Genomic DNA, 15,213 nt, shown 5'->3' with positions numbered 1-15,213 from the left:
CATCTATGGATTTTACATGTTGTTGGATCTCATAGAATGTAAGATACCTTAAAAAGCATTTACTGGCCAGGCGAGGTGGCTCCTGCCTGTAATCCCAGCACTTTGGGAGGCCGAGGCGGGCGGATCACGAGGTCAGGAGATGGAGACCATCCTGGCTAACACGGTGAAACCCCGTCTCTACTAAAAACACAAAAAATTAGCCGGGCGTGGTGGCGGGCTCCTGTAGTCCCAGCTACTCGGGAGGCTGAGGCAGGAGAATGGCGTGAACCCAGGAGGCGGAGCTTGCAGTGAGCCGAGATCGTGCCACTGCACTTCAGCTTGGGTGACAGAGCGAGACTCCATCTCAAAACAAAAACAAAAACAAAACAAACAAACGAACCAACAAGAAAACCAGCATTTACTGTATTGCCCTCATTTTTAAAGTGGGAGTAATGACCACAGCTAATATTGTACTGAATGTGGAGAAATTGAAGGCCTTTTGTCCAAGAACTGGAGCAAGACAAGGATGCCCACTTTTGCCACTTTTATTCAGCACAACACTGGAAGTCCTGGCCAGAGCAACTAGGCAAGAGAAAGAAATAAAGGGCATCCATACTGGAAAGAAAGAAGCCTTATTAGTTTTGTTTGTAGATGACATGATCTTGTACCCAGAAAAACCTAAAGACTCCATCAAAAAACTGTTAGAACTCTATGAGAACACTTGGACACAGGAAGGGGAACATCCTTCTGTTGTTCTGTGGGAACAACAGAAGGGGTCTGTTGTGGGGTGGGGGGAGGGGGGAGGGATAGCATTAGGAGATATACCTAATGTAAATGACGAGTTAATGGGTGCAGCACACCAACATGGCACATGTATACATATGTAACAAACCTGCACGTTGTGCACATGTACCCTAGAACTTGAAGTATAATAATAATAAAAAAAACTATTAGAACTGATAAACAAATTCAGTAAAGGTGCAGAATACAAAATCAACGTACAAAAGTCAGTAGCATTTATATACACCAACAGCAAACAATCTGTAAAAGAAATCAAGAAAGCAATCTCATCACATGTATAATAGCTACAAAAATATAAAACACCTAGGAATCAATCTAAACAAAAAGTGAAAGATCTATATAAGGAAAACTATAACATTTGATGAAAGAAATAGAAGAGGACACAAAAAGTTGGAAAGATATTTCATGCTCATGGATTGGAAGAATTAACATTGTTAAAATGACAATACTACCCACAGAAATTTACAGATTTGATGCAATCTCTATCAGATTCCAGGGCATGCTTCAGATAAATAGTAAAAAATCCTAGTAACGTATGTAGAACCACAAAGACCTGAAATGGCCAAAGCAGTCCTGACCAAAAAGAACAAAGCTGCAGGCATTATACTATGTAACTTCAAAACTTGCCACAAAGCTGTATTAACCATAACAGCATGATACTGGCATAAAACAGACACATAGACCAATGGAACAGAATAGAGAACCCAGATGTAAATCCATACATTTACAGCCAAGTCATATTCGACAAAAGTGATAAGAATCTACAATGGGGAAAGGAAATATTTCCAATAAATGATGCTGGAAAAACTGGATAACTGTATGTGGAAGAATGAAACTAGATCCGTATCTCTCACCATACACAAAAATCAAATCAAAATGGATTAAAGACTTAAATTGAAGACCTGAAACTATGAAACTACTAGATGAAAATGTTGGGGAAACTTTCCAGAACATTGTTCTGGACAGAGTTTTTTGTGCAAAACCTCAAAAGCATAGGCAACCACAGCAAAAATAGACAAATGGGATCACATCAAGCCAAAAAGCTTCTGCATAGCAAAGGAAACAATCAACAAAGTGAGGGGACAATTCACAGAATGAAAGAAAATATTCGCAAACTATCCATTTGACAAGGGATTAATAACCAGAAAATATAAGGAGCTCAAACAACTCAATAGCAAAGGACCCAAATAATTCAATTTATAAAATGGGCAAAAGATCTGAATAGACATTTCTCAAAAGAAGACATAAAAATGACCAGCAGGTATATGAAAAAATGTTCAACATCACTAATCATCAGAAAAATGGAAATCAAAACTACAATGACATATCTCACCCCAGTTAAAATGGCTTGCATCAAAAAGACAGGCAATAACAGATGCTGGTGAGGGTGTGGAGAAAGGGGAATTACGTGCACACCGTTGGTGGGAAAGTAAACTAGTACAGCCGCTATGAAGAACAGTATGGAGGTTTTGCAAAAAAAAATGAAAAATAGAACTACCATAGAATCCAACAATTCCACTTCTGGGTATATATTCGAAAGAAAGAAAGTCAATATATTGAAGAGATATTTACACTCCCATGTTTATTGCAGCACTATTTACAATAGCCAAAATATGGACTCAACCTAAGTGCCATTCAACAGATGAATGGATAAAGAGAATATGGTATATATACACCATGGAATGTTATTCATACATAAAACAGAATGAAATCCTCTTATTTGCAGCCAAATGAATGGAACTGGTGGCAATTATGTTAAGTGAAGTAAGCCAAACACAGAAACACAAATCCTGCATGTTCTCACTAATATGTGAGAGCTAAAAAAATGGATCTCATGAAGATAGAGAGTAGATTGGTGGTTACCAGAGGCTGGGAAGGGTAGAGGGGAGGGGATGAAGGGGAAAAAAGAATATAAATGTATTTATTACCACTGAACTGTACACTTAAAATGGTAAATTTTATATGCATATTTTACCTCAATAAGAAATATAAAATAAAATGGAGGTAATGAGGTGAAGGGTGGGGAGTGACTTGTTGAAAATTACAGAGCAGCTAAGTGGTCAAGCCCACACTAGGCCCTGGTACTCCCACTCCCAGCCCACAGACTTGTATTTTATGTCCTGAGGCCTCTCTCATTACATGAGTGCTTAAATTGTAGAGTAAGTGGACATAGTTTCCATAGCTATGTAAGAGTCTGAGTAGTATCAGAGGAATCAAGTTGTTCATATTAATACTTCCAGATCTGCCACCTGACATAAAATGCATCAATTTGTCTTTATACTTGTTCCTACTGATCAAAGCAAGGGAGAAATTTGGGTCTCCTATTATGTAGGAATATTTTCATGTCTGATGCTTTCTCATTTAAAAAGTAGAACACGTTTTAGCTATTGCCACTTTTGCAGGCTCCTGAGGGGAGAGAGCGTTATTGTATTTTTTGCATTACCCTCATTCTCACCCTTCTTCCATGACTCCATGCCTGAAAATGTCAATATGTGACACATGTTTGTAGCTGTTATAAACACATTCTTTTATCTGATTAAACATCTAGCATGGAAAGAATAACTGCGAGTGTAAATGTGCATGCCTTGTTCTGAAATATATCGAGTCTAAATGTATAAAATTACAAGACATTTTTAAGAAATGACTTTATGTCTTGACAAATTAGATATTTGTAATGGCATGTATCTTATGAAAATAAATGTCAATTAAAATTGCTTTGTGTTTCAAATCATGTGTCGGGGGGGTGTCTATTACAGATAACCTATTCCACTGTCTTTTGTGGAACCATTGAGAACTTGTTTTTTTTTAAATTCCCTTGAGGATTGTCCTTTATAAACCACATCCGTGTGGTGTGATTTGAGGAGCACTGAGAAGGGTAATGCATCATCAACCTGACACCACCAGAGACCAGGACTTTGAAGGCACTTTGTATCAGAGAGCAGGTGAAAAATATGGCTTCAGTAAGAGATGTGAAACCACAGGCATTAAAACCGACAAGCCAAAATAGCCTAGTTTGATGACCCGTTTTCTTTTAAAAAGTTTTCCTTGTTCATGGACCAGAGGCAGGTAGTGTACTTTGATTTTTGGCCCCTATAGAGTTCACTAGAATTGAACATTGTAAGTTAACACTTAAGATCTGGGACAATCAAAGCACATTGAACAATGCATGGACATTGTTCCATCTGTAATGATAAAAAATGAGTTAATATGCTACTTTTTATTGAACACTTACCATTATGCCAGGTATTTCACATTTAGTTTGCATGGTGCCTTGTGAGGTAGATATCATTATGCCCAGTTTATAGCTGAGGAAACTAAGGTTTAGAGAGGCTAACTAACTTGCCCATGTTTGCATGGCCAGTAAATGCAACAAGCTGGATTTGAATCCACGTCTAACTAGACTAAGAAGCCTATATGGTTAACCACTTGTAAAATGGGATAACAGTACCTACCTTAGAGATTTTTTAAGGATTCAGTAAGATTAAAAAATCCAAAAAGCACTTTGTAATTGCTAATAAAGCTTTGTAGAATGAAAGGCATTATCAGAAGTAGAAGACAATCTGCTACAGTGTCTCCCCATGACCATCTACCCTTCAAATAAATCCGAATGTCCTGGAGTTTGTGCCTTTGTCCTTGGCTTTCTGGTGAGTGAGAGTAGTTTACATTTTGGGCATAGATTCTGAGAAGTAGGTCACTGGTTCTACTTATTCAGTGATATTTTTGAGTGTGATTTCTTTGCCATGTAGTTGAGAGGAGGAAAGAGATTGGCAGTGTCTGTGGACACAGACATGTGGGTCTCCCAGAATAATTTTAGACACAGTGAGAAATCATGTGTCTAAAATCATGTAAGGCTGTACCTTAACATGTATGTCATTTCTTCTATTTTCTTGTTTGTCATAGAAACCGATCTGCTCCTCTGTATAAAGGACATCAGTCATTTCTTAATGCAAGACATCGCCTTCTTGTCTGGTAAGCAAACTTTCTTATATATACTCCAGATAGATATATGACTTGATTAGCAGTTAGTTTGGTACCTATTATATAAATAACTCTCTCTCTATATATAGAGCTATTATATATATTCATTTGAGAAGCACTATTTCAATAAACATTTATACATTGTGCACCTAGTTGCTAAACAAATGGACATTTAGAGAATAATTGGAGGTTTTAAGCATTTTAGATATATGAGTAAAACCGACCTTACCACTCTTACACATTTGACTTTTAGACGAGTCTTCAGAAATCTATGATAGTTGAAAGTAGAATATGTCTCCTAGGTGGTTGCAGGCTGGGTGGGAGGGGAGCAGCTGAGGTAGCTTCTTTGATTACTCAAATGTGTATTACAAATGCTGGCAAGTTGCACCAAATAATCAGCATGCACTTAGTATTTTTTTTTAGGATTTCATTTACACATTATAAAGAAAGTTGATTTTTCTCAAATATGTATATACACTTGTATATAATTTTTAGCAATTATGGTAAAATAAATTTAACATACAACTTATCATTTTAACCATTTTTAAGAGTACAGTTCAGTGGCATTAAGTATGTTTACATTTTTGTGCCACCATTGCCACCACCATCTCCAGAGTTTCAGGTCTTGCAAAATTGAAACTCTATATCCATTAAACAATTACTCCCCGTTTCATTCCTTCCTCTCTCTAGCCCCTGTCAACCACAATTTTACTTTCTTTCTCTATGAATTTGACTATCGTAGGTACCAGATGTAAATAAATCATATGGTATATGTCTTTTTGTGACTGGCTTATTTCACTTAGCATAAGGTCTTCAAGTTTCATCGATGTTGTAGCATGTGTCAGAACTTCCTTTTTAAGGCTGAATAATATTCCATTTTATGTATATTCCACGCTTTGTTTATCTGTTCATCCATTGATAGATACTTTGGTTGCTTCTACCGTTTGGCTATTGTGAGTAATGCCACTAAATAGCATTACACATTTTTAGAGACATAACTATGGTAAACCATCCTGCCCCTTTAGCTTCTGGTCAGACTTTGGGGAAAGTTTTGCTTAAAAACAAGCAAATTACTTTCAAGTATTAGAGTAATTTGAATTATACCATTAAATATTATATTTATCATATTAAACAGATAAAGAAAACTTACTGGTATATATTAATACATTGTTTTTACAAAGATGAGTGCTTCTTAGGTATTGAGAGTACAAGAAACTATCTTACTCCTTCTAAATAGTTTAACTAATTCTCTGAAAAATGGCACCTACATGCTCAGTTTACTAAACAAGCTTTTACTTTATAAGTGATCCTAATTAGACACTTCGATCTGGCCTCTGCTTTTATTATCATTATTATTATTTTTAAAGACAACTTCTTGCTCTTTTGCCCAGGCTCCAGTGCAGTGGTATGATCATAGCGCAATGTAACCTTAAGCTCCTTGGTTCAGGTGATCCTTCCACCTCAGCCTCCTGAGTCACTGGAACTATAGGAGTGTGCCACCACGCCTAGCTAATTTTTATATTTTTTGTAGCAAAAGAGTTTTGCTATGTTGCCTCAGCTGGTCTTGAACTCCTGGCCTCAAGCGATCCTCCCATCCTGGCTTCTCAAAGTGCTGTGATTACAGGCATGAGCCATCGCACCCAGCCTGGCCTCTGCTTTTAAATGATTATAATTACACCTATGATAAAGCTTAATTAAAAATTATTCTAATTAGTGGTAACTGTGAATTAATGATGACTTAATATGGCTTTATGTTTTATTTTATAAGTGGCATAAATGTGTGACAGTGTCAGTAAATTTAGCAGTATGTTACGTTCACTTTTAAGTTTTGGAGATTTTACTTAAGATTATCTGTGTTTTCCAAACCGTGTTCTAAATAGAACCATCCTCAGGGCTTGCTGCACCCATCCAGACCCCTCTCTACACCTTTCCTTCCTTAACTGCTTTTTGTATTTGTTTTAAAAATGCTTCTACCTATAGCTTCCTTTGAAGAAAGGGTTCCCAATGGTAAAAAATAATTAAAACTTCCTAATTTGGAATATAAATATCTCTTTTGATCTCTTCTCACAAGTTTACTCCTAGGACGGTACTTGTAGGTGTTCAGTGGTAATAATCATTTATAGATTAGTCAATGATAATTTACTCCTATAGGAGCCTTGCCACCTTTCCTTTGATGAGTATAGTTTGCCTAAGTGCTAGATGGTTCTTTCCTTAACTAGAGTGCTCACCAGCTTGCTTGGCAAGTATGAAGTTATATTTAAGATATTTATTACATTATATATTACATATCATTTATATTACTAGTTCTATACCATACTGTACCTATAGAGGCCCTTTGTTTAAAGATTCACTAAATCTCTTGGTTCAGAATTGTACAGTTTCTCCTTTGAGTTTCTTAAAAACTCTTCAGTGGATGCCATTATTCTCAATGATTATTTTCACTCTAATTCTAGAATATCATACAGCGAAGATTAATAACCCTTTGATTTAATACTTTGGACTAGTTTAATTAAAAAATAATTTGGGAATGAACACTGTCTCTCAAGTTTCCCTTGGTAAATATTGAGGCAAATAATTAATTTGATCTTTTTCCTTGTGCACTAGAGAAGAAAGTGTATTCTGCTTTTGTTGGATGGAATGTTCTAGAAATGTCAATTAGGTCATGTTGGTTGAGACTGTTGTTCAGGTATACAATATCCTTGCAAATTCTTTGTCTACTTGTTCTATCAATTATTGAGAGATGGGTGGTGAAATTTCTGATTAAAATAGTGAATTTGTCTATTTCTTCTTGCCACTCTATCAGTTTTTGCTTTGTGTATTTTGAAGCTCTGTTATTAGGTGCATAAACATTTAAGATTATGTCCCATTGATGAATTGACCAATTTATCATGATCAAATGATCATTTTAATATCTGGTAATATTTTTGACTCTGAAATCTACTTTGTCAAATATTAGACAGCTTTGTTTTGATTAGCACTGTCATGGTATATCTTTTTCTATCCTTTGCTTTTAATAACTTGTACTTTTATATTTAAAACGTGTGTTTCTTGTGGGCAGCATATAATTCAGTCTCTCTTTTTATCCAGTTTGATGATCTTTGACTTTTAATTGCAGTGCCTAGATCATTGACATTTTATGTGATTATTCATATGGATGGATTTAAATCTACCATCTTACTATCATATAATAAGCAAAATACAAATAGTGAGATGGTAGATTTTTCCATTTGTCCCATGTGTTCTTTGTTTTCCTCCATTTCTGTCTTCTTTTGTGTTGAGTATTGTTATGATTCCATTTTATATCCTTTTCTTTTTCTTTTTTTTGAGGGGGTGGAGAGATGGGGTCTTGCTCTGTTGCCCAGGCTGGAATGCAGTGATGTGACCTTGGCTCACCGCAACCTCTGCTTCCCAGGTTCAAGCGATTCTCCTGCCTCAACCTCCAGAGTAGCTGGGATTACAGGCTTGCACCACCACACCCGGCTAATTTTTGTATTTTTTAGAGACAGGGTTTCAACACGTTGGCCAGGCTGGTCTTATACTCCTGACCTCAAGTGATCCTCTGGCCTCGGCCTCCCAAAGTGCTGGGGTTACAGGCATGAGCCACTGTGCCCGGCCTATATCCTTTTCTATTGTCATATTTTTATTGCAGATTGAATAAAAAATATTTTTACATCTTTATTCACTTAAATTCAGCCAAATAAAAATTACAACTGAACTAAAAAAATTTCTATTAGTGAGCTAAATTCAAAGGCAACCTTGCAACTTTCCTCCTAAAATAATTCTTCAAATTCTATTTGGCACTTAATATTTATTGAGCATTTGCTCTCTGTGTAGGTGCTAGGCTGGCTGCAGATGTGAACCTTAAACACATGTAAGGCTCATCTCTGCACTTAGGTGGCTTTCGTTTTCAATATTTCTCATCCTTCAGGCTGCATAGAGGGCTATAGGGCTGGATGGAGAAACAGGGGAAGAAACCAAAATGAAAGCCCAGAGCTGGTGCAATCATTCCCCCACCAAGAACCCCTATGACAGTTACCACTATTCCTGGTTCCTATGGAAATGGGCTTAGGGCAGCCTCACCTATGAGCACTGGGATCCATGCTTTCCAGGGGTCAAGGTCACCCACTTGGTCAAGATACTGCTGGATGCAACTGCTCCAGGTAAATGGCTGCATGGGTCTGTGGGGAGCTTCCACAACCCTACACCTCTGCCTGGACCCCTACCCAGGCTGAACATTGAATTTTGACCCACAGATAATTTGTGATCTTTCTTTGCACTAATAAAATTCCTATATCATTCCTGCCATCATTACTTTTGTTGTTTCTTCCATAAACACATTAGACCATCACCTATTTCCTATAGGGTGCTCTGTATCTTTTCCTGCTCACCATGACACTAAGAGATCAATTATATCAAATTTTCCACTTGCTATCAAGCCATCCTTCACTCATTTTGAATTTAGGCTTGTTGGTATAGAAACAGTTATTTCCCAACCCCTTGGTTGCCCAGTTTGGGGAATCAGCTATTTTCCACTGTATTTATTATATGCATTTCATGATATTTTCTTCTGACTATATTCATTCATTTTACTCTCTTTCTTTTTCTTTTTTTATTGAGAAACTACTCTGCCACCTTTTAAACTTAAAGTGTCAGGACCTTGGAGCCATTTTGGTTTTATGTGGAGATCATCATCTTTGTAAAAAGTTGTGTTGCTGCAAAACAGTATTCAAATCTAAAATCCTCTTCCTTGCTTCGTTGTTGTATACATTTTTAATTCAGTTGATTATTTTTCTATTATTGTAGGTGGCCGGGGAAAGGACAATGCTTGGATCATTACGTTTCCAGAAAACTGTAATTTTAGATGTATACCAGAGGAAGTAATAGCAAAAGTACTTACTTACCTGACATCTATTGCAAGGTATAGTATTTCATTACGTTTTTTCAATTCGCTTTATATCAGATATCCATCTGAATGTCATAACATGAAAATGGCTTAATATAGCTATTATTATCATGGTGAATAACCAACTGATTTAACTTCAGAGTAGATAAGAAGTACAACTTAGAAGGAGAAGCTGGCAGCTACCTAAATTGTTACAAAAATTATACTGAGAATCTATGAAAATAAAATTGGGGATCTAGGAGTATTTGTTCCCATGAAAAAGAACATAGGTTGAGAATGATGATCATACATATATGCTTTAATTTGCTTAAAAGGAAATATTACCAGCCAAGAGTGAGTACAGCCATTTTTCATTTCTTCTGAATATAACACAAGAAGACTGAATCTTAAGTAGATTCAATAGTGTTACTGGGAGATACTAGGAGGAATGTCTTGATATTAAAAATTATTTAGAACTAGAATGCTTTAAAATGGAAAGTTTAAACAGGTTTCTTAGAGATTTTATGTGTGTTAAAAACAAAATTTTCTAAGGAAGAATTTTCTAGTTACTAACCCTGAAGAACAAGAGGACACAAATCTAGGATGATAAAATTCAAAGTCTCATGAACAAAAATCAAGTCTCAGAAAATGAAACTTACAATGTACCTATTGAAGCTTGAAAGTGATCTTTTTAGGGCAGATAGAAGTTATATTTTCCATTAAACTGCATTTCCTCAGGAGCAGACTAGAGTTAGAAAAATAGATTTAGCAGTGTGATTTTGAATGAGTGAATAGATCATTGACTCATGATGGATTGCATGGAAAGTTAAATCTGATATCATGAAGGACAGTTATATTTTGAGTTTTCCCACACCCAAGATTACAGTATTCCAAATCAATTTTAGTGACCTATCTTCATTACACTATCACTGTCCTATTTAAAAGATTGACATTAATGCTGCAAAAGAAATTTTAAATAGTGAGTAAGGGAATATGTATTCAGATTAGTTTTCTAAGGTAGGACTTTGTGATAGCTTTCCAATTCCAAATCCGTCTTCAGTCAAGACATCAAATGTAGATGAAATAATCAGAAATAGAACGAAGACATATATAACAAATTTGCATTATTATTAAGAAAAAGTTCTTATTTCTTCTTACTGTTCAGGCAAAATGGATCGGACTCCCGGTTTACCATTATTCTGGATCGAAGATTGGATACGTGGTCTTCTCTCAAAATCTCTCTCCAAAAAATCTCAGTAAGTATCTATGCATTATACAGTAACTTTTTATTTTTGTTTTATATTATACTTTCTGTTTTGGGAGGTATAGATTAGTTTGGTACTGACAGAGACAATAAAAATTGATGGAATGTGAGGAGGGAAAGTAGGAGAGGTTGTAGCAGAGACTGAGATAAACAACTCTACCCAAAATAAAACCTAGTAAGAATGAGTGAGTAGTTTGTGGTTCCAGTTATGGGTGAGAAGAGATTCATGGTTCTATGTGCCTTTCAGAACAAGGCAAGTTTTTATGGAAACTTTTTTATTATTTATTTATTTATTTATTTATTTATTTATTTATTTTAGTGGAAATAGCTGTGTTGCATACTCATTGTATGTGAAAAAGCATAAAGAAAGTTTAAAACAATAGTAATCCAACCACCCCAAAATAAGCAGTTTTTAACATTTCAGTGTACAACTTTCTAGATTTGTTTTACCCTAGGATAGGGTAGGGAGATGAGTCACATATAAAATGATATATAACTTCCCCACTGATATCTAGTCCCCAGCTTCCCAAGACCTAGAGAGAGAAATATTTTCTCTATTTAAAACAACGAGAGGTACAATTCTGCCCATGACCAAGATAATCTTTTATACTTTTAGGCTCACAAGGATATCACAAAATTGTTTGACACTTCACTTTCATAGATGAGGAGGGAGATGAGGGACCCCCAGACTCCTTCTGAGCTGGCAAGATTGGGGCTCTCTGTGGAAGTGCCATGTGGCCAACTTCCTCTATCAGACTAGAATAGCTGGGAATCAATATATTTTTTTTCTTTGAGATTCCAACATTGCCAGCCATCTGAAATTCTTACTTTGTCTCCTGACTGATTGAGGAGGTCACACCCACCACAAGAACTTGATTTAGTTGCAAAGGCAAAACAAAAATCTAGGTTGTTGGACTTCCAAGCCAGTGTTCTAGCACTCGCAAGGTAAAATGAGTAAGATCATTATTCTTCTTTTAATACTCAGAATGAATTATTCCTCATTTTGGACAAATAAGCAAAAAGTGGTTTCCTGTTTACTTAACAGAGGTGTTTAATCATTAGCAGTGGAGAGAAGATTTAACATTAGATATACTCAAATTACTAAAATAAAATAGAAAAAAACTTGACTTTCTATAGCATATTAGTGCTTTTTCAAAAGCATTCACATTTATTAAGTATTGTTTATTCTCTTCATTTCCTGATTAAGTACTACGGGTAGGTATCACTATAATTGTCTTATAGATGATGAAATCACATTGATATATGTACTTTGGAATGGTTATGTGATGAATCCAAGCTCAAATAGCCAAGTAACCAAAAAAGCCAGAGCAAGAATTGAAATGTCAAGAATTCCAGTTGGTGATGGTTTCTATTATTTTCCAACTGGCTTACAAATAGACAAATAAATTCAATGTTATTTAGATAAAGGTAAAATTTCTTTTGAGAGATTAGATCTGTCCTCCATATACAATTGAGCCTTATTTGTGGGGCTAAATAAAGTAAAAGCTATTTCCCTTGCTCTGGTCTTTTAGGATTGGTCCTTGGGCTTGCTGAGTAGACCTTGGTTTATGCTAATAATTGCTTCTCTTATACTAAATAGAGCACTTGTTGCATTAAAACATTTTTTAATCACCCAGGTTTTTTTCTTTTGGCCAACACTGCACCCTCCTGATTAAATTAATTTTCATTTTGTGACTGGTTGGGCACCTGACGTTAGTTTTTTTGGCAGAGTTTTATTTTTATTATTCAAAATAGGTGGCTTGTAACAGAGGTTCTATTTTTCATAGAAGAGAAATATAAGATTAGGTCATGATCCTGTCATTTTGAAATCAACAGAGGGTAATTACTTGTTTACTGGGGAGTGATACTCCTCTTTCTGTATTCCCAGGGCTGCTTTCTCAGTGGAGAATTATGACCTATGCTCAGTAAAGAACTTGGATCCCAGGGTCCCTTTATTTTCATAACTGCCAAATTGATCGTGCTGGGCAGGGGAGGGGCACAGATTCTGACCACATGTAACTGGCTATAGGTTGTTTTAGGTGTTTCTTTTTTAACATGTTAAATGTTTTTACTTGTGGTATAGTTTCTATACTCATACTCAAGAGCACATTAATTACATCTCAACCATTAATAACTGTTGGTTACTGTTTGAAATAAAGGTAAATATTGAATGCAAGCTAATTTCACGTGCAAAAGTTGGCATTCAGAAAGGATTTCTAGTGAAATCTACCATTGTGTAGCTAGGTATAATTGCCTGTGGTGTATTATTTCAAACAAGTGTCTGTGAAATAATCATGCAATTCAATTTGAATACCTTTATTTGTAGACTTCAAAACAAATAAAAGCATTTAGGTTGTATTTCATAATTAATGAGAGGAGACTTTATTTTAGTTATACATTTTGGGGAAAGGTTAATTTGGGAGAGAATCATATCCATCTTAGAAAGTTTGCATGTTCTATTCTTTCTAGATTATTACCAGGACAAAATTTTGCAAACTATAGCCTTTCACAAGGCTTAAACCCAGAATATAATAACAGAGAAAACAAAACAGAATTGAAATTTAAGTCACATACCAGGGTAGGACGAGAGTGAAAAGCATGAGTTAATACTACCTTCACAAAGATTCTTAGCATTCCACCTTAAAAATCAAACTGCAGAGGAGAAAGCCAGTCCCATCAAGCCTGCTCCTAGGAAGAGAGCTGGGTTTTTTTTTCTCCTTCTCCCACTCTTATGACATGCCTGATCTTCTTGAGCAGTCCAGCACAAGCTAATCCACAAGGTTCAATCAGGCTAAGTAATTGGAGGAATGTGTTAACTCTGAATTACAAGGAGCAGAAGGGAAGGATCTGTCAGCTGACTAATCAGGGATAGTGGTTTTTTTTTTTCCTCCCCAGCATTGCTGCCACTGTGCTAATGGAAGCAGCTACGGCAGCTTTGTTTGATAGAGATTTTTGGCTGCCGTTTTTAAATACTACCCAAGAAGCAGCTCGTATTTCATCAATGTTGCATTGACAATTGGAAAAGAAGAGTGTAATTGTGTATAGGCGAAATGGCAGAAGCAAATCCCCCGAGAGGCAAGATGAGGTTCAGAAGGAATGCGGTAAGGGCTCTGTCTGCACTCCTGGAAAGCCTATTCCCAAGTTCAAGTGCTGGGATGCTGCAGCATGGTGCTATAGCACAAACTGCTGAGTAGGGTTTTTAAGGACAGATGGAGAGAATGGAGGCTTATATTTGCATGGATTGCATTGATGTGATTACTGTGATATTGACATAGGGTAATTTTCAGGCAATTGAGGGGGTAGAATATAATTTCAAAATCTAAATGTCATCAAGTTTATGAATGAGCACCTTAGTCATGTTATTTGTTTAAGACTGTATGAACAATTTTGAATCATTGGACAGCATAGCTTTAAATCATGACTAAAAATAATATCTAACAAAAGGATTCATCCTTTCTTTCACCATGATCAAGTAGAGTATATTGCCATGGATAGGTCTGGAGATGATTCCTTCATCACTTAAAAATGCAGCCTTTCCTGGGTGTTACTGTATAAGTGAAAAATTTTCAAATCTGTAATGATTTGAAATCCTTATGGTTTCAATTCTTTTCCAAACTTAAACTTCATAGGTACAAAATTGTCACCTGCTGACAACTTTCTTCTTTTAGGGAAAAAGACAGTAACTCACTTTTCAATATAGACTAGAATTTGGAAGTCTCTCCTCTCAGGTACATTTCATGCAGTCTTTTACCTAAATTTTCCCTTCATTTATTCATATAGTAAATTCCCAGCAAATTTCTAATGTGATCTTTAGATGTATTTTGGAGAAATGTTGAAATAACAGTAGCTAATTTAATAAAAAACCAATCATCAAAAAGGCTTGAAATGCCACTCTTTTTCTTTCAAAGATTAATATAATGTTATTGATGTTAAAATATCAAGATAACACACACACACAAATAAGAAGGTAAAAATTGACCATAGGAAAAAAATGACAGTTTGAATTAAAATTATGATAAGGAAAGTAAGACTTTTATTATTGTTGAATGACAGTGAACATCAATAGGTGTGTAAATGATTTATTTTCTAATAAAGCTCTTAGCACAGACTGCTATTTTAAAAACTATAGTTGGTTTTATTTTGACAAAATTATATCTTTGGCTCTATACATGTTTTTATATTATGAGAATATAGATTCAGACTTTTAACAGACGATTTATGGTGCACAAGAAATGTTTGTGTATGTGCTTTGCAGTATTGTAAGCAACTGATATTAGCACTTTTGTTATCAAAGGTAACTTAAGCTTTC

At 35.6% G+C, this 15,213-nt stretch overlaps 1 protein-coding gene across 7 annotated transcripts in view; it reads left to right on the top strand.

Annotated features, from left to right (window-relative positions):
* Positions 1–15,213, top strand: part of MCF2 (MCF.2 cell line derived transforming sequence) — a 129,142-nt gene that overhangs the window by 55,618 nt on the left and 58,311 nt on the right. For 4 of the 7 annotated variants that reach the window (XM_032757739.2, XM_032757738.2, XM_032757741.2 and 1 more), the window contains exon 1: positions 13,574–14,005. In XM_032757739.2, the coding sequence (XP_032613630.1) occupies positions 13,955–14,005 (51 nt within the window). In that variant the 5' untranslated portion in view covers positions 13,574–13,954. Of the gene's footprint in view, positions 1–4,680; positions 4,750–9,561; positions 9,677–10,805; positions 10,897–13,573; positions 14,006–15,213 lie in introns of those variants that run through there. The other 3 variants (XM_058441413.1, XM_058441412.1, XM_058441414.1) reach the window with 1 other exon arrangement.

This window comes from Hylobates moloch, unplaced genomic scaffold (genome assembly GCF_009828535.3).
Source record: "Hylobates moloch isolate HMO894 unplaced genomic scaffold, HMol_V3 SCAFFOLD_7, whole genome shotgun sequence".
Classification (NCBI taxonomy): domain Eukaryota; kingdom Metazoa; phylum Chordata; class Mammalia; order Primates; family Hylobatidae; genus Hylobates; species Hylobates moloch.
This window is presented reverse-complemented; position numbering and strand designations above follow the sequence as displayed.